This window comes from Festucalex cinctus, chromosome 3 (assembly GCF_051991245.1).
Source record: "Festucalex cinctus isolate MCC-2025b chromosome 3, RoL_Fcin_1.0, whole genome shotgun sequence".
Lineage (NCBI taxonomy): Eukaryota > Metazoa > Chordata > Actinopteri > Syngnathiformes > Syngnathidae > Festucalex > Festucalex cinctus.
The window spans coordinates 8136804-8159181 of NC_135413.1; the positions used below are offsets into that span (position 1 = coordinate 8136804).

General features: G+C 39.2%; 3 protein-coding genes across 8 annotated transcripts in view; 1 reads left to right on the forward strand and 2 right to left on the reverse strand.

Moving 5' to 3' along the window:
* The window catches only part of n4bp1 (nedd4 binding protein 1), a 28185-nt gene extending 26319 nt beyond the window's left edge, over positions 1–1866 (reverse strand). Inside the window, exon 1 of one of the 2 annotated variants that reach the window (XM_077515644.1) lies at positions 1236–1866. In XM_077515644.1, the coding sequence (XP_077371770.1) occupies positions 1236–1547 (312 nt within the window). In that variant the 5' untranslated portion in view covers positions 1548–1866. Of the gene's footprint in view, positions 1–801; positions 961–1235 lie in introns of those variants that run through there. The other variant, XM_077515645.1, reaches the window with a different exon arrangement.
* A 6431-nt stretch (positions 1867–8297) lies between these two features.
* Positions 8298–11748, forward strand: LOC144015555 (dynein light chain roadblock-type 2-like). Of its 2 annotated transcripts, none has more exons than XM_077515648.1 (4): positions 8298–8798; positions 8933–9008; positions 9424–9591; positions 11241–11748. In XM_077515648.1, the coding sequence occupies exons 1-4, from the start codon at positions 8796–8798 to the stop codon at positions 11243–11245; spliced, it is 252 nt and encodes an 83-aa protein (XP_077371774.1). In that variant the 5' UTR covers positions 8298–8795; the 3' UTR covers positions 11246–11748. The 2 variants fall into 2 exon arrangements, with proteins under 2 accessions (XP_077371774.1, XP_077371773.1); XM_077515647.1 differs by lacking the exon at positions 11241–11748 and adding an exon at positions 10325–10479 and having other exon boundaries at positions 8300–8798.
* A 432-nt stretch (positions 11749–12180) lies between these two features.
* LOC144015557 (genetic suppressor element 1-like) overlaps positions 12181–22378 on the reverse strand; it is an 84946-nt gene continuing 74748 nt past the window's right edge. For all 4 annotated transcript variants that reach the window (XM_077515651.1, XM_077515650.1, XM_077515653.1 and 1 more), the window contains exons 11-16: positions 21238–21514; positions 19294–19416; positions 16601–16936; positions 15030–15278; positions 14448–14551; positions 12181–13197 (exon numbers count right to left, since the gene is read on the reverse strand). In XM_077515651.1, the coding sequence (XP_077371777.1) occupies positions 13057–13197; positions 14448–14551; positions 15030–15278; positions 16601–16936; positions 19294–19416; positions 21238–21514 (1230 nt within the window). In that variant the 3' untranslated portion in view covers positions 12181–13056. The remainder of the gene's footprint in view (positions 13198–14447; positions 14552–15029; positions 15279–16600; positions 16937–19293; positions 19417–21237; positions 21515–22378) is intronic.

Genomic DNA, 22378 nt, shown 5'->3' on the forward strand with positions numbered 1-22378 from the left:
AAAATGCCCTAAATCAGCTGGCAGCATTAGGTGATCTTTTCTGAAAATGGCTGGCAGTCAAAGAGTTAATCACGTACAGTATTAACGCATATTAATCGCACTATTTTATTTTTATTTTTTTTAACCGCACTTGAACCTTGAACGTAACCGCGGATGGTTACATTAAAGGCTGCACAGGTTAGGTCAATGCACAGCATTTCCTACACCTGTTGTTTCAAAATGACCGTGGTGACTCCAGTTGGTGTGCTTGGTGGTAAATTTCGCTTTAAAAAACACCCCGACGGGACTTTAGATAAAACGAAAAATAATTTGTGTTTAATTAATTAATAATTGCTGAATTGCACCCAATTGATATGATGCTGTTACGTTTTGAGCAATACACGCATGCATGCAATTGCGTACATGCATGCATTTAATCAATGTTTGCAAATGGCATTCAGATAATAAAATGCAGTAATGTCAAAATATTACGGTATTTTGTATTTATTTTATATTATGCGAATACGCAAGTAATTTACCTGATTAATCGTGATTAATCAAAATTAAAAAGTGTGATTAATCAGATTAAAAATTTTAATCGTTTGACAGCACTATTATTAATGTACAATTTATACATTACATTACATGGCCTAGTTTGCTGACCAAACCCAGAAAACAGGCCATGATTGGTTGTTACCTACTTCCTCAGCACGAGTGACGTCATCTTCAGTCGACAGCAAGTGGAAAAATTAGGATTTAAGAGGAATTAATTGTAGATGAAAAATAATTACGTTGTAAAATTCATTCTGGACAAAATATTACCTTTTTGCTGCTGAAAATGGCTCAATTAGTCAAGTATCCCTTAATTATTATGCCACACCACAAGCTACTAAGCAAGTACCGTACTACATTCAGTAGCGCAGAATTTATACTTGTAGTTCTCACGAATTAAGGCAAAACTACGCTAAATGGCGAGCTGCTGGTCACTTCGAAATATCCACTTCGCAAAATCAAAGCTTTGTTTGACATGACAATCGTATCAGCGAACGGGGAAGTAAGTAGCTGTGTCATTCACTGTGACAGCAATGATAGTTACTTTAAAGGGGAGACCCTTTCACCTATGATCGCTATTTTAAAGGAGAGACCCTTTCACAATCTCTCTCTCTCTCTAACACACATAAGCAAATATACACGTTTACAGTACAGTACACGTATCAGGCTCATATTATTTGGTGGTTCAGAAATAAAGACCTCACCTTTGCTTTCGAAACGTCGTCAGCGTTTCCTCTGAGCTGTAGCCATATCTGACGCGCAGCAGTGCTCCCGTGTGCTTCTCCCGTGTGGTCCAACAGCCCGATAATAGTGAACGCCACTTTGAAAATGTATTCCACTCGGGGCTGGGCACATTTCAGCTCGTCTTCCTTATTTTCCAGGACAGTAAACTCATCCACCGTATGGCTGACTTGATTCTGCCTCGCGGCCAAGGCGGTGAGCCTGCTGGCCGGCTGCTCGACGCACGCGAGTTCGGTGACTCGATTCGTACCGAGAAGGGGCCGCGTTGTTGACATAGCGTCTCTCGGTGTTTAGCGTCGTCTTGGACAAGCACGTCTTGATATTCCAACTTGTCGGCGTTGCTGAGGCCCTTTGGCGCCTACATGGTATGTTCGGTAAGTAATACACGGCGACACAGCGAGGTTTATAACGTCTAATATAAAGAACACCACGGACGGGCTAGCTAAGAAGTCGGAAGCGCTGAATGACGTATGCGGAAAGTCCCACCTGACGTCATAAATGGCCGACAGTTGAGTGCACAGTGCTATACTGTCAAAAAACAAAAAAACAAAAAAACAAAACAAAACAGTACTATACTGTCACTGATGTACTCCACTATTTATCTGTTGACTCGTGGCAAGTGAGTTTGCGCAAGGGAGTTGCGTATTGACCCTTCTAAGTTACGACAGAGAAGCGTAGACGTTGGCCTTTTCTGGTTCAGGGAGGATGTTTTCATTCCGCAGCAATTGTCTGAAAGAGCCCACCAAGTCTAGCCTTATGGGGATTTATCTCAACATTATTAACACAAATAAATTTGTGATGTTTCCATATGTTTTTGAGGCCCACAAATACATTCGTGATTTCCACATGTCGACACCTTCTTAAAATAATCACCATTTTTTTCACCCTTTTTTTCAGGAAACACAAAAAAATACGACTGCGTATTTTTTCTCGTCATATTAAAAAGTTGTAAATTTATGGAAGCCCAAAAGTGTCAAAATTCAATAAATAAAAAGGCCTTTTTTTAAATAACTATCCTTTTCATAAATAACAGACAATGATGTAATATGGCCATTGAATCGTAAAATGAGGCGTTAGTATTATTATGAAAAGTGTTCATACTGTTCTTTAATATGTAAAAAATATTTTATTTTGATTAAATATTTCATAATGATTATTTTAACGTCATACTTTTTAAAAAACAATGACATTTAATTTATTTTCAAGGTTTTATAAGATAAGAAAACTTTGTTTTACAAAGTCAGTTTTTATTTCATAATGCCCTTTTCCACAATGGTCTTCTTTTACATAATGGCGTTTTACAGCCAAATGACTTAGTCTGTCAATCAACGTCAGTGGGTGGGACCACCTGATTGAGCCTAGATCGCCGTAACGCCTACACCGTAGCCTGACAAGGCCTTTACGTTATGATCCGATTCTAAACGTTTTGCTACTTCTTTGAGTACTTCTGAAAGTGACTTATCTCCCGCATCCATGCTTTAGCAAGCCTCTGACCGCTGCGGTTCCTGTCAGGCGCTAAACTCTCCACGTGTGAATCGATCCTGCAAGTGCTGCTGCTCATGTCTGTATAAGGGACTCAGCCAATCACGTAACTGGCTCCGCCTCATGTCATTTGATTGACAGACCAAGTCATTTGGCTGTAAAATGTTATGTAAAAGAAGACCATCGTGCAAAAGGACATTATGAAATAAAAACTGACTTTGTAAAACAACGTTTTCTTAACTTATAAAACATTGAAAAATAAATTAAATGTCATTATTTTTGAAAAGTACGACATTGTTAAAATAATCATAATGAAATATTCAATCAAAATAAAATATTTTTTTACATATTAAAGACCAGTATGAACACTTTTCATAATAATACTAACACCACATTTTACAATTTAATGGCGATATTACATAATTGTCTGTTATTTATAAAAATGACAGTTACTTCAAAAAGGCCTTTTTATTTATTGAATTTTGACACTTTTGGGCTTCCATATAAATTTGCCACTTTTTTTTTCTTGTCATATTGCCTCCACCCTCTAAAAATATTATTCGTGGCCCTAGTACGCCGTCGTACAAAAAATAGAATCATTTGCACATGGAAAAAAAAAAGAAAAAAAAAGACTTATTTTACGAGAGTAACAATGTGTTTTTCAGACCCACAAACAGTTTCTTGATTTTCACGTTTTTCAGATCCACAAATAGTACCTTGATTTTCACACTTTTTTTAATTTTTTTTTAATGTATTAATTTATTTTATTTTGTGTGTGCGTTTTCCATGACTAGCTTGCGCGTTGTTACCAACGTTACCAACCCAGGCTGCTGCTGCTTTAGCGCAGTAGTAGAAGAAAATTTAACAGTAGAAGAGTGTCTTTCGAGTGAAGGCCAAACAAACTCAAGGGAATCAAATAAATCCCTTATCATGCCTGCCATTTTTGCCGAAAACGCCTAAAATAGGTGCATCAAAAGTAAATTTGAAGCTGTTCAAGAACCATTTGGACTATCAGCATAGTTTGGTCTCATAACACTTTTTATTTTTCTCCAAAAAAGTCAGAATCTGTTTAAGTGCTACTGGCACGGAGTAATGGAAGCTTGAACACACACACAGGCACGCACACCCCCACCACATGCACACGCACACACACACACAAAAAGACTAATTTTATGTTCGTCTAATTATTTTTTTTACAAAATCTGCCTTAAAAATGAATTTAGAATGGTGATTAGGACTTGAGTGTGCCCTGCGACTGGCTGGCAACCAGTTGGGTGTACCCCGCCTACTGCGAGAAGCCAGCTGGGATAGGCTCCAGCACCCCCCAGTGACCCTTGTGAGGAGTAAGCGGTTCAGAAAATGGATGGATGGATGGATGGATGGATGGATGGATTAGGACTTGAAAACACTACAGGATCAAAGCTTGAGGTCTTACCTAATTCTAGTTCAAGCGGTCTTCACTCGCTATACGGGGAGCGCGGGCGCGTCGTGCAGACACCCGCCTTTCACAGGTGGTGCAGTACACAGACACTGAAACAGAGAAGTCCATCTTCCCGCACCGAATCGAATCATGCTGGAAGGTACATTGCTTTACCTTTACGGTAAATACACATTGTAATTTGGAACAATAAAATGCTTGTGGCCAAAATGTACCGAGCATTACAGACCACATTGGGTACATTCAAAGGATTAATTTGAATCCAGTTATTCTCTTTCTTCTCGTTGTGTCCTCTTTCATATTTGTTTTCTCATCGTGAAGCAGGCTTTACATTCTTGAAAAACTGCACATGAGACAAAGACAACATCAATTATTAATTTATATAGTTGCTGTTAGTATTTAACTTCATTCCTTGTGTTGCACATAACTTTGCTTCACACTTTGTTTTTTGTAATATTAATGCGTATTAATTATCCTTCAGTAAATTTACAATGTTATACCTTTATTTTTTACTATTCCCCTGTGGCTCATTTGTTTAAATTTGACATTTTTCTTATTTGTCAAGTTTTATACATTAAAAAGTAATTGTGAAATAGATTTGTAAAGTGATATTACTGTTAAAAAAACAATGACGAACATTTATTACCACCCAAATAAATAAATAACAAAACAAAAACAAAAGTGCAGAAAATTGGTACCATTGAGTACTGGTATTGGTTCCCAGGTACCAAGAATTGTAACAGTACTGGTTCAAATGTGAAAGGTACCCATCCCTAGTTTTAAGGTCATATTTTGTTTTCTGACTTGTGTAAAATAAAAACATAACAGGAGGATCAGTTAAAGGCTACTTGTCAGTTTTTCAATTTCCAATTTTAAACGAGTAACGGGAGACGGCTCGTGCCTCTTTGGTCGCTGCTGCTTTAGCGGAGCAGAAGAAGAAAATTTAACGGTAGGAGAAGACTGACTTTCGAGTGAAGCAAAATAAGCTCAAGGGAAACAAACTAAGGTCGCATTTACGCATTTTCTTTCCCGACTTGTGTCAAATAAACACATAATGTAAGGTCTGATAAAGACTCGATTTCTGTTTTACAATTTCCAATTATCAACCAAAAACTGTTCATTCCTGTTCAGTGTAAACTGGAGACAGCAACACTGCTTCACCGTTGACGGAGGAGGAAGGGGCCTTTGACATGTCATCCATTGATCCATCCATCCATTTTCTAAACCGCTTACTCCTCACAAGGGTCACAGGGTTGCTGGAGCCTATCCCAACTGTCTACGGGCAAAGGTTGCCAACTGTTTGCCAGCCAATCGCAGGGCACACAGAGACGAACAACCATCCACACTAACAAGCACACCTAGGGACAATTCGGAGCGCCCAATTAACCTGCCATGCATGTCTTTGGAATGTGGGAGGAGACTGGAGTACCCACAAAAGCAGGCACGGGAAGACCATGTAAACTCCATCCAGTAAGGCCAAAGCCTGGTCTCGATCTTGTGTCCTCTGCTCTGTGAGCCGAATGTGCTAACCAGTCAGCCAGGCGGCCCTCCACAAATCATACTCTAAATATATCAAAAGTCACATTATTTTTTTATTATACGTATAGGGGCCACCTCCCAACATAATTGCCACCGTCAGGCAACGGCGACGTGAATAGAGTAAAAAATATTTATATATTGTGACTGTCGTTCCAATAATTTCAGAGATTCGGGCATATGAGTAGGGATGAGCACATATTTAGTGAGGATCGATCACACTTTGGGACAGACATATCGTTTTATAGAAGTCGGCCAGGCCTTGACAGCAGCTCCGCTACTTGGCAGGAACGTCTGAAGACATGCGAGCGTTCAAAAGAAGACGTCTGGGACGTTTAACGGCTGTAATATATATGCCAAGTCTGGAGAGGTGCTGTAGCGCTGCCACAGGGAGTTGACGGAAAACGTAGAAGAAGAATCAGCGAAGAAGATGAACCACTGATCTGGATAGCCAGTTTTAAAGCCACGAGGCCGCCATATTACTCCTCCCAGGAAACGTTTCTCGGCATACATACATTTACAGTATCGTAATTAGTGTTGTTCCGATACCGATACTGGTATCGGCAGAGGCCCTGATACTGCATTAAATCAGTGGTATCGGTATCGGTGAGTACTTACAAGTAACATGCCGATATCATTATTTCCAACACTAATATAGGACTTTGGATGCAGCATCTTGTGTCTTGCTTGTGCACGACATTCACTGATGTGTGACATGCTCACTGCATGCCGATCTAAGACATCCTATTGGCTCTTGAATGCTCTGAACCAATGGCAGGACAGCTTTTTCATGGTGAGAAAAAAAACTCCATAGGTATCGGTATGGTAACGGCATCAGCCGATACTACAAAGCTGGGTATCGGAATCGATATCGGGGGCCAAAAATTGTATCGGAATCGGAACAACACTAATCGTAATTAGAGAACATTTGAGACAGTACTCAGTAGAAATAACAGGGGTCTAGCAACTGAGTGATAAAAGAAAAAGTGTCTTCAAAGTAGTTTAAACATCAGTCTGCTCGCGAGACGGGAGGACTAAGATGGCTGCCCAGTAACTTCAACGGCTGGCATGGACGTGTATGAGCTATCGGTTATCCAGCAGGGATGTAAAGATATCCAAACATCACGGTACAATATTAACATGACATGAAGGTAACGATGGGAACGCCTACGCATATGCATATGCATACGCCTGGGAACGTCTTGGGATCCCGCCGGAGGAGCTGGTTGAAGTGGCTGGGGAGAGGAAAGTCTGGGTTTCCCTCCTAAAGCTGCTGCCCCCGCGACCCGACCTCGGATAAGCGGAAGAAGATGGATGGATGGATGGATGAAGGTCACGATACGATAATTATCACGATATTGTGGGGAGGTTGGCGATATTAAAAAAGGTCACAATATTGTGCTTTTGCACATTACAGCAATGAAAAATATTATAAAATATAAATATTAGATCTAAGATAGATAGATAGATAGATAGATAGATAGATAGATAGATCGGATCAATCGATCCGATCGATCGATCGATCCACACATACACCATGTCCCGCCATTTAACAAATTGTCTATATTTCTTGATCAGTTGTGTCATGGATCTGGAATGGATCTTTATTAAATTTGTCATCGCACATGCACAGAAGTACAGAGCAACACAATTGACTTAATAAGGCATAACCCGTCCAAGTAAGATGAAAAACAATGACCAACAGAGGAACTTTTGGTACGCTAAAAAGTACCTCATGATCTTATGGATGGTAAAATGGTCATCAAATGCTAAGATTGCTTGTAGGCGCTCTCACAGGATGATCAAATAAATTTACCTCCTAACAAGTTGATTGCTGCAATGCCCAGGGGTGGCCTTACTGTTCCAATCATGTTTTCAACCATGTAATCATGTTTTCTCTCATAAGGCAAAGCTCTGAGTGCTCTTCAAAAATGTGTCTACATCATGTTGTCAGAACCATGAACGATGACACGAAAGCAAAGCCCATCAGGGAACAAAATAAGTTAATTAATTCTATTTGCACAACAATAGAAGACTTACAGTTAAATTTCAATAATATTGTGTGCTTGTTTTTTGGATATGTGAACAAATAAATTATTGTAATAGAAAGTAAAAAATAAAGATGAGAAAGCATATAAATGGTTATCACTAAGCACAGTTTTCCATGTTCAAAAGGGAATATGAAGAAGCAATAAAGTTATCTAGTCATACCCTGTGTTCCCTGTACAGTATATTGTGACTATGTAATCTGTAACTAATAACTAGAATGTAAATATAACCACTGTATGAAACCTCTGTATGACTTAATAAACTCGAAATAGTTGATACAAACAGTGAAGTTCATTCTTTTGAGAGTCTCCCCTTACTTCTTACAGAGATCCTGGTGGAAAATAATAAATAAAAATAAAGAATGAATAACATATGTAATGAACAACCATATGTAATAACATAAGGCCTCCAGCCTTCACACAAATAAATAAATAAATAAATAAATAAATAAATAAATAAATCACAAACTGTTTTCAATGAAAACCGCATTGAAGTTCTCAGCATGGCAACATAATGATGGCTGCCTGGCCGATATTCTACGCATGCGCGCATCAAGCACCGGGTTGACAAGGGTAAAGCCGACAGCACTTTCCATGCGTTCAACACCGAATAATTACGACAAAGGGAAAAGGAATAACCTTTCACTGCCTTTCAACCCCTTTTGACGGGAAAGTTGCCCCTGTAAACAGGTCGCCACGTAACACGGCGTTAAGCCGCGCTGATTTATCTGCGACACAGATTCTGTGTTCATATCTGTGGTCCCCGGCTGGCTCGTTGAATGACCACTTCCGACAGTCAGTCGTCAACGGCAGATATGCTGGAAGAGTTCGAGATACAACCACAACACAAAACGTAACATATAACGTCAGACTGAGGTTCTATTCGTCCCATGATACGTCACAATAATAAGTATGATGCCATTAAGAATGTTAACGTAATCACCTACCGTCCTAAGGAGAGGCACTAATTAGCATCAGTGGAATTTACCAACAGGTGTTGAATCTGTCACGTCGGCAAGATGGTAAAACATTTAGCAAAATGTATTTCTATTTTTAATGTTAATTGTGATAACAATTCCTTAATAATTTAGCTGGAAACGTACTTGGAGTGTTTATTTAAACGTTCTTGTCTGTTTATTTGTACTCACTCTTACAGGCGGAAGTTGAGGAAATTCTCCAGAGAATTGAAGCCCATGGGAGTGTGACAGGAACCATAATTGCCAATGCAGATGGTAAAACAAACGCGCACACATAGGCCTTCAATTTAAAAGTAATTGTACTGTACTATTTGCAATTTTTTATTTTATTTTAGATAACACAATGGGTTTAACATATCCAAATTTTGTTGATTTGGAGCTCGAATCTCAACTCAGGCGCTCCTGTGTGGTGTCTGGAAGTTCTCTGTCTTGCTTGCTTTGGTGTTCTTTGGCTACTCCAGCTTCCTCACACATTCCCAAAACGTTCATGTTAGGTTAAAGGCTCTAAATTGTGCATAGGTGTGGATGGTTGTCCACGTGTGTCCTGCGATTGGCTGGCATGCAGTCCAAGGAGTCCACCAGCTCCAGCTAACCTGCAACACTAATAAGGACAAGCAAGGTTGAAAACTGATGGACGGATGAATATTTTGTATTTTGTTTAAAATTCAAGGTATTCCTATCCGATCGACGTTTGACAACTCCAAGGCTGGCAAGTACGCGGACGTCCTTCGCCACCTGACCGCCATGGCCAGGAGCACGGTGAGGGATGTGGACCCTCAGAATGATCTTGTCGTGTTGCGCATCAGCACGAAGAATCAAGAAATTATGATTGCACCAGGTAAAACAGAGGTGGCAAAAGTACTCACACTTAAAAAGTACAGCTACTTCTGTACAAAATAGAAGAGTAAAAGGAGAGATTCAATTCTTTTGCTGGTGTAAAAGTAGACAAATAAAAACTCCAAAGTGTACTTATGAGCAGTATGTTACTGCTATTGGTGCCCTGAAAAGGCAGTGTTGTTCTTAGATATTTTAACTAAATAGCTAAACTAACTGCACTAAATTTCATTGAGTAAATTTTACTCTAAAAAGACTATATTCGGTCAGAGTAAACCTTTACACTCTAGAATACTTAAGATGAACAAAAACAAAACAACAATAAAACACTCAGGGGTTGAGGAGCGATCCCACAATCTTCAGCATAGAAGATAATCACTCTGCCACTTGAGCTATGCTAGTCTTACTGTTAGCCTACTTATTGCTGTCTCAATATGTGTCCCAAAAGAGACCAAAAGAGTTATGCGAGGCTTCCACATGACGCCTGTGATATATTGACACCAAATTGGAGTGGCATGGGTCAGTGGTTAGGTTGGCTGTATCCCAACTTGAAGGTTCCGTGATTCAACATTTTTAGCGGTATTATTTTACCCTCTTCCAAGTCTAAAATTTACTGTTTAGATTAGGAACAAATATAGTCTTTTTTTTTTTTTCAGAGTAAAATTTACCCTACAAAATTTATCCATTGTGATGCCTTTTTTTTTCTTCTTTTTTTTAAATATTGTTTCCTTTTGCAGAGAACTCCTATTATCTTATACTGGTCCAGAGATTTGAGGGATACGCACGTACATGAGAGGCAGACTGAGTACTCACATATTAGTGGATTATATTAGCAACACACTAAAATCATGTGCACTTTGTGCGGTAATAAAAGAATGAGTGGAGAAAGACATCTTTGTGCAGCTGCAGATTTTTGTGTCCGTGTGATCCATTACATCAGTTATTCCCAAAGTGCGCCATAAGAAATTGGGTGTGTTGTGGGAAATGTTCTAAATTTACTTAGTACTTTTTTTCTTTTTTTTTTAAATACCAATAATGTATCCACAGGTGTCAAAGACGGCCGGAGTCCTGCATGTCATCAGGCTCCCGAAGAGCTTGCTGATGAGCTGATCATTTGAATCAGCTGTGTTGGATGAGGGAAACCTCAAAATCATGCAGGACTCCGGCCCTCTAGGACTGGACTTGGACACCTGTGGGCCACTGATGTATCATGACAAGGAGAATAAGCAACTGTTTTCCACTAGATGGCAGAAGTACATAATTAACCAGTGTATCCACTTTTTGTGTTTTTTTTTGTTTTTTTGTTGTGTAGATATGAATACAATTATGAGCTCAGCAATCCCCAAAACTTGGTGAAGCAGATGTAACTTCACACTAATTTTGAGATGGAACTTTGTGTTTAGTCCGATACGTTTATTTCTTTAAAAGGTGATGAAACTTGATTGATGCATTATTATTTTAGTTATTCAAGGGTGTCATAATTATGCAGTGTTTTCAAACTCCACTCAGTAATATTAAACAGCTGACATAAAGGGTGTTCCAAAATGTTTTGACCCCATTTCGTAGGCCAATAATTTTGATTTTGATTTTCACAGCTTGTGTAGAAACGTTTCAAGTTTTTGTGTGTAACGTTTGGCATTTCTATCTTTTCAGCTTAAGCAATGCCGTTCACTTCAAAAAGGAAAGGCATTTTGCATGTTAGAGTATGCTCGGACTCGGTCACTGAAGACAGTGTAGCATGCCTTCTTCACAAATTGTATTTTCTTTGTAAATTTAACCAATAAAACTTATGACCTTCAACATAAAGTGTATTTAGTTTCATTAAGATCCATCAAGTAGTCTCCGAGATATGGGCATTTAGAATGGGGTCAACCATATTGGAACACCTTGTTATAATGATCAAATAATAACAAATAATGACTAAATAAGCTGTTATTTATATTTTTTTCTGAATGTGTAGTGTGTAAATGTCCTCGTGAGATTCAAAAATAATGTAACAGTATAAATGCAGTCATGAAGCAACATTTTAATGCAGTTTTCTATTTTCATGTACAGCAATTTAATAAATAATTCACTGCAAATTTACAGCCCCCCACCCAATCCTTCCAAAGAATACATTAGATAACAGCAGATTCAAATAAATGGGCAGAATTCCAGCTGTTTTTTTTTTTTTATTATCGTTATCCATCTGTGGTAGTATGTTATTTCAAATTAAAGGGCAAAAAAGGTGACTGATGCTAACAGTATGGATGTTTCTTCAAGTTCCATCCACATGTTTTGGCATGTAAAGGTAGTATCTGTAACGTGATCATCATACAGTTGTCATGACAACCAGCCTCCCAATAATTAATACATTTTTGATATAACATCCTTCATCCTTTGTTTTTTTCCTGACCAGCAGCATTTTTAAAACACAGCATAAGTATGGCTTCTCGCTCTCACTTTTTTCCCCAAAATAAAATCACAAAAACAGAAAATTCTTCATCTATCACAAGTACCAGTGGCAAACGTATGAAGCCCCCCACTCGACACCCCCCCCCCCAAAAAAAAAAAACAAGTTCATCAATACTTGTTTGCTGATGTTTTATGTTGTTCCACCAGTGTTTCGTGTTATAAGTGAGTCCCATTCACATTTTAAATCCTGAGGTGTGCTTTAACCATTAAGCTCGATCATGTGTGTTGAATGAACAGGGCTTGATTATGATTATGATGATTATGGGCTACACTACAGTAATCTCCAACCACTGTGCCATGAGATTATCACTCACAGATTATTTGTTCACTTCAAATCCAGTAATCCCCTGCCTATTTGAGGTAAGGTAGTCGCGAATTCCCTGTCCATTTTTTTTTTTTTTTTGCTTGAAAACTCTTTCTATACAGCTTCAAGATGCCACAAGATGACGCCAAAGTCCCGTCTAATTATAATAATAGGTCTCGAGGAAAGGCATGTTTTGCCAGAGTCGTTCATGAAAGTTAGGTGCATTTTTTTCTACAATAAAATAAGTTGTAATCAATTTATTTTTAAAGGTAATGTTGAACTGTGAGTAGCAGGGGATGATATTTGCTCAATTGTAGCAGAACAATTAAAGGCTCTTCCATAGATGGCATAAGGTCCATACACGGTCATTACTTAATTCAGTACATTTAGATACTTTTTGTGATGTTTTTGTTGGTTGCTATGCTGTGAGATTTTTCTCAAAGTAAAATGTGCCTTGACTTAATAAAGATTGGGCAACACTGGATTAGAGACATAGCAAGAGTGCAAAGTCTTCACATATGGTTATCACTTTGACAATCCTCCAATTCTTTGGGTAGATTGAGTCAAAAGGAAGTGCGGGGTGCCGGGATGATGGTAACATGGCAAAGGTGTGTTGATTTTTTATTTTTTTTGTGGGGGGTGTCCAAGGGTTGACTTCCTTTAAGCTCTCTAAGTGCATAGCCGGTCGTCTTTGGACACAGCGTCCCGAGGTCACCTGGGCACATGGGAGCTGACGTGCCCCCCTCTGCCCCAGTGCATGCTGGGTAGCGTTAAACACCTTCTGAAGTGCTCCAGTTGGGCGTGGAGCCTCTCGCGATCCTCCCGCACCCTCTGCCTCTGCCTCACCAGCTCCTGGAGGGGGACACGTTTGCTTTGAGTCACATATTTAAAATAACCACATAAATGCCATTACCTTAATGCTTACACAAACAGGCTAATGACATAATCCAACTGCCGTATTGTAACTAGTGTTGTTCCGATACCGTTTTTTGGCCCCCGATACCGATACCCAGCTTTGCAGTAATTGCTATCACGTAACTCGATAATGGTGCTGCCCAGGTTATATTTTTGATACTTAATTGGTTTAAAAAAAATTCAGGGAATAAGATGTGATACAGTACTTTCACCTTTATTGTTTATGCACACTGCCTTCTCGAATACTGGAGTTTTCAGTGGTGTATTACCTTAAAGGGATTCTTAGCTAATTTAGCCATTTTTAGCAGTTTGTCAGCATAATTGATATAAATCAATTAATATCTTATCTTTAAAAACATTTTGCCGCTTGCCTTTTGACTGAAAATCACAGGTTGCTCAAGAAACAGGAAACGACCAATCACAGCCAGCCTGTTTTCTGAAGAGGAGCCACGATTGGTCGTTATCTCAGCACTGAGCAAGTGTGATTCAACTCATAATCCACAAATGCAATAAACTCATTTGCTCCCAATAACTTGTAAATATGTTTTTTTTTTATGTTTTAAGTGTCCTAAAGATGTATTTATAGTTTTTTTTGTTTTTTTTGTTTTTATGCTAGAGCATACAGAAGGCTTTGATGCAGCCTCTCAACCAAAGAACGGTTGCAGAAATGGTAGTTATTACACAAACGGCCAGCAGGTGGCAGCAGACCAAAAAGAGATCAACCAGGGCCATGTAGAAAAAAAAAGCTCAATTACTTACAATTTTAAATAGATTTGACAATATTCTGTGGGCCTTGCAAAATCATTCAAAATCCAGTAAAACAGCCGGGAGCGAAAGGGATTGCTTCTGTGAAAATGGCTGGGAGTGAATGAGTTAATCACAATACTGTTTACACTAGTGCGGTGAATAGCTAATGTAATAATAATAGAAAACTCATTATTGTAAAGAACATTTTTGGGTTGACTTCCCCTTTAAAAAACAATCACAAGTGTAAAGTTGACAGGCTGAGAATATGATAATGTTAAACAACCCTACCAGAGCTGCAATGTATGCAGTAATGATTTTATAGTGAACTTAAAATTATTGGCAGAAACAGAGGGCCCCAAAACCTAATCTTACTTTGGGCCCCATTGAGGCATGAACAAGGTTTGAATGAAGCAAAGAAACAAACGCATGTCAGTGCCTACCGCCATGGTGAGCGAGAGCTGCTCCGCAGTTCTGCTGAGATTGTAGTTCTGGGCTTCCAGTCTTTTGCACTGACTGTGAAGAACTTGCTTCTCAACACTCCGCTCTGTGGGGGGAAAAAAAAAAAAAAAAAAAAAAAAAAAAAGTCTTATTTTACCCCTTAAAATCCAACAATCACCTCAGATGTAGCAAAAAGAATCTAAAACTATGAAATTCCATTTTTCCATGTTAGATTTGAGTTAGTGCCAAATGTGCAATCTGGATCAGATCCAGATGACATTTGGAATATCGTATAGACCATGTTAAGTATATTTGGAGTTAGTCCGAAAATGTGGAGTTGATCCAGATTAAATCCAACCTGACATACAGTATACTCTTGTGAAAGTCTGTCAGTGGAGTGCCAGATGTAATAATCTAAAAATATGGAATCATAATAACACAAAACTGGAATTTTATGTTGAATTTAATATTAAATGCTGTGACATACGTAATCTGGATGAGATTCAGATTAAGATTTGTTTCTCCCGAGCATGTAGGTGGCTTATTTTCTTTTTTCTAAGATGCATTCCTATCATTGAACTCACCATCCACGTACTCCTGATAGGCCTCAAAAATTGCTTCAATGCCTTTCCACTTCTTTGGCGGTTCCTCGTCATCCTCCTCCCCAGATGAATCGTCATCATCCGCGTCGGTCAGCTGCTCGCCCTGAGCGGCTCGAGGCGAACGTGCACGGTGGCCGTTGATGTGCTGGACGGCGTGGTTTGGATGAGGCGTTTTGTGCGGTGAGAGGTCGCGAGGTAATGAGCTGTCAGCCTTCGCAGGGTTTGAGATTCCTGGTGAGGAGAAAGTGGCATCAATGTCGAACTCCCGACAAGCTTGCTCTGCCCTCCAACTTGAAAGCAACCAGGGGCCCAAATCAACAACTGTTTTATTCTTATGAACCCGCCCCCCACACACACACACACACAATTTAATAAAATCTATAGCATACATGTAATATAACAATAATGCTTTGATAATAGATACATTTTTCTATCCTGTATGTAATATGGAGGACCAAAAGTGCCAACATTAAATAAATACACCATTAAATAATTAAATAAAAGTGTAATTAATTAATTAAATGTTTCATTTATTAATTAATAGGGGTGTGCCAAAAAATCGATTCATAAAAGAATTGAGATTCTCATTTATTAATCGAATCGAATCAATATTTAATTTCGAAAAATCGATTTGATTTAAATTAGAAATGAAGAAGAAGGGGAAAAGGCAGTTGTGGCCCACATGCTGTTTTTGTGGAAAAAGGCACTTACAATACAAAATTAATAAATGTTTAAACAAAAAAAAGACACTTTAATGTCTCTAGTTGTCATTTTGTCTTGCAAAGCAGACTGGAGTAGATCATGACAATGTTGTGCATGTCTGTAAATTGAAGCAGAAATCATTTGTCAATCAAATAATTTTGAATCGAGAATCGAAAATCGATTCTGAATCGAATCGTAGACCCAAAAATCGTAATCGAATCAAATCGTGAGACAGTCAAAGATTCCCAGCCCTTCCCAGTCATTAATTAATTCAATTCCCTATGATTATTTGTAAATGTATTTATTTATTTATGTATTTAAGTATTTCATGGTGACTGTGTTGCATATTGATAAATATAAATATTATTATAAATAAATAAATAAATGTACAAATAATCATAGGGAATTTAATTAATTAATTAATCATTTAATTAATTAATGACACTTTTATTTAATTATTTAATGGCATATTTATTTATTTATTTATTTAATGTTGGCACTTTGAAAAGTAAATATATTTATTTATTTATTTCTCTATTTATTTATTTCATGGTGACTGTGTTGCGTATGGATAAATATAAATATTAATATATTATAAATAAATAAATAAATAAATACATTTACAAATAATCATAGAGAATTTAATTAATTACACATTTAATTAATAAATGAAACATTTAATTAATTAATGACACTTTTATTTAATTATTTAATGGCATATTTTGGTCCTCCATATTTTGGAGGCTGTTTATACATATTATGGGGGCTGTTTTACGATTTTGCCATCCCTGCCACTAGATGGCACTAAACATTTATGATTCACTAGTAGCAGTTTAGTAGTAGTGTGTAACCTTTGTTGTGTACGGACTGTAGCACTGTCTGGTGGAAGTGCTGAGCGAAGGCGTCGGGTGTGAACCTCTCCCAGGGCCGTACGCGACAGTTCACTCCCGCACTGGGCTCTTTTTTCAGAGGAGCTACTAGGTGACCGTTGTGGACCGGCTGCGGCTTCTTGTCAGGCTGCGGCGCCTCTTTGTCTTGGTGGGGTGCCAAGGGTGGAGGCGGCTGCCTGAGTGTGTCGTCGCGGGGGGCATGCCTCGCTTTGTGTAAATATGGAGGGGAGGGGCTCGGAGAGTCTGGATAAAGATGTCCGTTTGACTGACAGGAAGGCGAGGCTGATGAGGACTCCCCTGGGAAGACAAGTTGGACCATTTTGAATATTGCGAATCAATTGTCATGTCAGTAGATCACAAGTGTTGTTTGTTATGTTAGTTACTGCCGTGACTAGCGCACAGCTCAATTTACACCTACTTTATATCAAAGATATTTTCCCCATTGAAATTAATTCCACTAGCATTGATTTGTTACAGTGCCACAAAAACACCACAATTGTTTTGCTTCATTGTTAAGCAATTGCGACCGGACATATTGAACAGGTTTATAATTTAGAACCGTCTTTCCCAGCAGACCACAAAGGAACAATCTAACACACACAAAATTGTATCCATGTTTGTTTAACTTCACGTCTGAGAGGAATTTTCAAGTCCAGAAACATGCAAAAAAGCCTGAATAGATTAATTAAGCTTTAGATTTAGGCCATAAATCAGTTTCTCAATTGATTTTTGGTAAGCCCACCCAAGGAGGAAGAAGAAAATATTTCACGCCCTTCTATTACCCACCCTCCGCCTGAATCTCTGACGCAACAATAAATAGTAGGGGAGACCGGCACTAGCTGTATCATGGATAAGTTGTCACATTGCAATTTTCTTCTCCACCAGAGGACGCAACGAAAAAGTGGAATACTAGTTTTCTTTGTATAAATGGTCAGGGGTTGTGTACTGTCTGAGAAGAGAATAGCACATTGTGAGCTGAGATGGGTGCCAGTTATCTGTTTTGCACAACCCAAAGTAAATGTTTTCACCTTCATATATTTTGAAAAAGGCGTCATACATAGACAAATTCTAGCAGGACTCGTTAGAGGAGAGATTCAGGCATCTTGTCATGCCTCAGTCACTGCTCTGTTTTTAAGCTAACTTTGAACTAGAGCAAGTTTTAGCCAACATGGTCGTTTGGGGCAACTTGTCTCAATCATTTTGGGGTTTGCTGTCACATATGCAAAGAATAGACAAATGAAAAATGCACCTCTGGCAACTCTGTTTACGTATGCCGGAATTGTTCTTCAGATGATGAGTCTGAAGAATGAGGAATTTAGTTTAATAGGTTTTGTTTCATTGATAATAATGGATTTTCCAGTTGTTGGAACTACAGTATGCCCACGTGTCAGGACTGCTTTAAGTTTCATAATGAACCATCCATCCATTCACTTAAATGTGTTAATTTTTTAAATTATGTTTAATCCCAAAGGTCCAGTTTAAGTGAAGCAAAACATTTGAGGCTGAGAGCTATGACCTACATGCCAGCAATTCCTAAGGACTTTATTTCATAATATTTTATATTAAAGTTTGCTCAATGACTATAGTAAATTGTCAAGATCAATGATAAACAATTTCTCTGGCTGTAAAAGCAAACCAACAAAACAAAACAAAACAGGAGAAGAAGGATAATTTTGTCCTTGTTTTATTAGTTGCAAACTCCAACGTGACATCTTACCCCATATAGTATGACAACTTACCCATTGGTGGGGTAACATGTCACATGTTCACTCCGTCTATTTGATGGATTATAACTCTGCACTGACACAAAGTACGGAAATGACATGAATACGAAAAATATACCCAAGATTTTGGTCTTTCATCTGGTATATGTTTTGTTTATATATGATGTATTGATTCCAAGAAATATATCAAAGTATAAAAAATTATACAACTAGCTCCGGTCTCCCCTATAATTTTTCTATGAAATTGTTTTAAGTTTGCACACTGACAATGAGATTCGCACTGCGACCTACTGTAGTGGATACGCAATTACACTTTATTCTAGCATGGCAAACAGTAACAAAAAAAATGTTCCCTGGGGTAACCCCTCAAGCATCACGCCACGCCCCCAAGCAGGGCCTGCCCCTATATATCATAAATGTATGCAGTACATAAGCAACGTAATGAGAGAAGCTTCTTGCAAAACATGATTTATGTATGATGCCCTTTAACATTAAATCACCTTGCTTCCACTGCATTATCTTGTTTGCCATGAAGTGATGACTTCAAAATGTAAACCAAAGACATATTTCTCACATATCAAAACATGTAATTTTTAAATTTACAGACATTGCATCTTAATGGATAAGGATGTAATTCACACAAAATAATGTTCTCTCAGCCATGCTTATCTTTTACTTGCTATACCCAAAGTGACTAAAAATTTATTAGAAAGAAAGATTATATTGGTGTTTAATCGTCAAAGGTCAAGTGAATTGATCAATCGGTCAGGCCCTACTTAACACACCCCACACCACAGAAGTCAGGGTAATCTTTTAGAAACATCCAACAATTGTCTATGCTGAGTGGAGAATTGGGCTCAAAATGGTCCCTGATCATCAGTCTTTGTGTCTTGCAATTTAGGTGGAGTGCGTAGTACAAAGGGGTCTCACTGGTTGAGGATGTTGCAGCAGGGGGGCTTCCGCTACACGGAGGTTCGGAGTTGTATCGGAGCGTGTCCAACGTCACAATCTTCTTCTCAATGGCCCTCAGCAGCTCCTCAGTCTTCTCTTTGTCTAACGTGCAACACAACATGTAAATTAAGTGACACAATGCTTGTCATGTTTCAGTTTTGGGGGGTTGGCTTTTGGGCTTAGTTTTGGGTGTTTATGTTGTCTTTTGTGCGGTTGTGTCTCCCCTAGTCTCGTCATAGTCAACCTCGTCCACCTGTGTGTGTGTGTGTGTGTGTCTCCCCTCCCCGTATGTGTTGCTAATTAGTGTCCTCTGCCTGCTGTTTCCCAGGTGCGTCTTGTTAGTGTATCGTTAGTGTTGTATTTAGTGAGTGTTTGTTCACGCGTCGTGGGAGCATTGCCTTGTCTTGTCTAGTTGAGATGTGCGAAGCCGTGTTAGTAGTGTCAACGTCTGGTCAAGTTTTTCAACGTCTGGTCAAGTGTCTCCACGTCAACTCAAGTGTCTCCATGTCAACTCAGTTAACTCAAGTCTCTCCACGTCAACTCAAGTCTCTCCACGTCGACCCAAGTTTCTCCACGTCAACTCAAGTGTCTCCACGTCAACTCAAGTCTCTCCACATCAACTCAAGTCTCTCCACGTCGACTCAAGTTTCTCCACGTCAACTCTCGCCTCTCCACGTCAACTCAAGTGTCTCCACGTCAAGTCAAGTCTCTCCACGTCAACTCAAGTCTCTCCACGTCAACTCAAGTCTCTCCACGTCGACTCAAGTTTCTCCACGTCAACTCTAGCCTCTCCACGTCAACTCAAGTGTCTCCACGTCAACTCAAGTCTCTCCACGTCAACTCAAGTCTCTCCACGTCAACTCAAGTCTCTCCACGTCGACTCAAGTTTCTCCACGTCAACTCTAGCCTCTCCACGTCAACTCAAGTGTCTCCACGTCAACTCAAGTGTCTCCACGTCAACTCAAGTCTCTCCACGTCAACTCAACTCTCTCCATGTCAACTCAAGTCTCTCCACGTCGACTCAAGTTTCTCCACGTCAACTCAAGTCTCTCCATGTCAACTCAAGTCTCTCCACGTCAACTCAAGTGTCTCCACGTCAACTCAAGTGTCTCCACGTCAACTCAAGTCTCTCCACGTCAACTCAAGTCTCTCCATGTCTAGCCAAGTCGTCCTATCATGCTATCAGTCTGTCCTGTCAAGTCTGTCGACATTCTGCCAAGTCTGCCCTGCCAAGTCTGTCCACGTCTTAACAAGTCTGCTCAGGTTCCGTCCCGTCATGTCCATTACCATCTTTGTAGTAAAAAAAGTTCCTCATGTTTCCCTTCCTATGTCTCCCTGCCTTGTTTCTCCGCCATTGGTTCCATTCACCACATCCTCGTTCCACATGTTATGACAGAGCTGGTTTTTTCATTGATTGGTCAGAGCAAGCAAAGTTTAACTAGCAAAACATGTTTTATCAGGGTCTCTTATTAAAAGTTGCTAAATCTAGCAACAAAAATAGTAAGTTGGTATCAGTGCCAATGGATTTTGTTAACATTCATTTAAAAAAAAAAAAAAACTTTGCCACATCTGTATTATTAATTAGTGTATTATTTCGGCAGGTAATAAACTAGCCAGTAAGAACTTCAGAATACAGTCCTTTATGTAGCATGAGTTCATAATTGTGTACATGCGAGATGATGGAGTTAATTCTTTACAGTTTTCTCCATCTTAAGTTCCTTGGCAACATCTTTTGGCAACTTTATGCAATGACAAACTCCTTTTGAGAGGGAGCATCAATTATTTGTGGATTTCACCTCACCACACGGCTCGGACGGGTTCACAGTAAACTCTTGAAAAAGTATTTTGCTCCATACAGTACATGTTTTTTCAACTGCATCTTTTATGAACCTTGAGTTTGAACTAACCAATTGAAGCTCGTACCTCTTCGTTGCTTAGCACTGACATGGGAGAGTTTGAAGGTGTGCAAGAAGTCCTTCTTCTCCTGCAACTCGGTGGCTCCATCCATCTGCTCGGCAGTGTACGGCGTCGTCAGCGTGGCGGCCGGCAAAGGGGGAGACTTGCGCTTCCCCTGCACGGCTGGCGGCGGCGAGGTGCTGCGCTCCCTCATCATCCGCCTCCTCTTCCTTCTCTTGCCCTGCAGAAGCTCGTCGCGACGAGCCAGCGTAACTAGGCCGCACGCGTGCAGGAAGTCCACTTTCTTCAGCGAGAGACAAACAAGAACACAAGTGTGTTAATGAGTCAATATAAACCTTTAAATATAATGATACATGGACTTGCAAGCTTAATTTGTTCTATAATCAACCTCGTAACTCAAATTATTCTTGTCATGTGCTGGCGGTTGGATCCCAAAGCCCAGACATAAATACAATTTTAACTCTGTATTTACACAACTTGACGAAACGAAAAACAATGAGAATGCATCGAGAATCACGAGATGCCAAGCCCCCTTGGGCTGTGGAGCTGCACAGAGGAACAGTGGTAACAGAAGCAATAATCCGTTATAATAATAGCCCTTGAAGACCAAGTTTGGACACCACTGCTCAAGTGAAATATCATTTCCAGGGCCAAATACAGTTAGTGAAATTCATCATTTCCTTCAGCACATGTGATGACAGCACATTGTAGACTGATTGGGAATCGCTGGTTTGGAATAGTCAACTTAAAAGTATGTGTCGCAAAGTTGTAAAACGTAATTAAATGAGAAGTTTACTTCACATGTTTGACCCACTCGTCTAAACATGGTATTCGGATCAATATTGTGTTGTGAATATATGAATTAAGCAGCAAAATCCATCTGTTTTTATCTATCTCAGTGGGCGGCCATTTTGCCACGTGCTGTCCACTGAAAATGACATCACAGTTGCTCAGGTAATGACCGACTCTCAATTTTCACCAGTTTTTTTTTTTTTTTTTTTTTAAGTAATCCTCTTTTATAAACTGTGACATGTACGAATTAAAAATCTGTCATTTGTACTTGCTCACATTAATAAAACTATTATGACTTGTTATGAACAGTTTGGTAAAACAAGCAACATGAAATAATTTATCATGAAGCAAACAA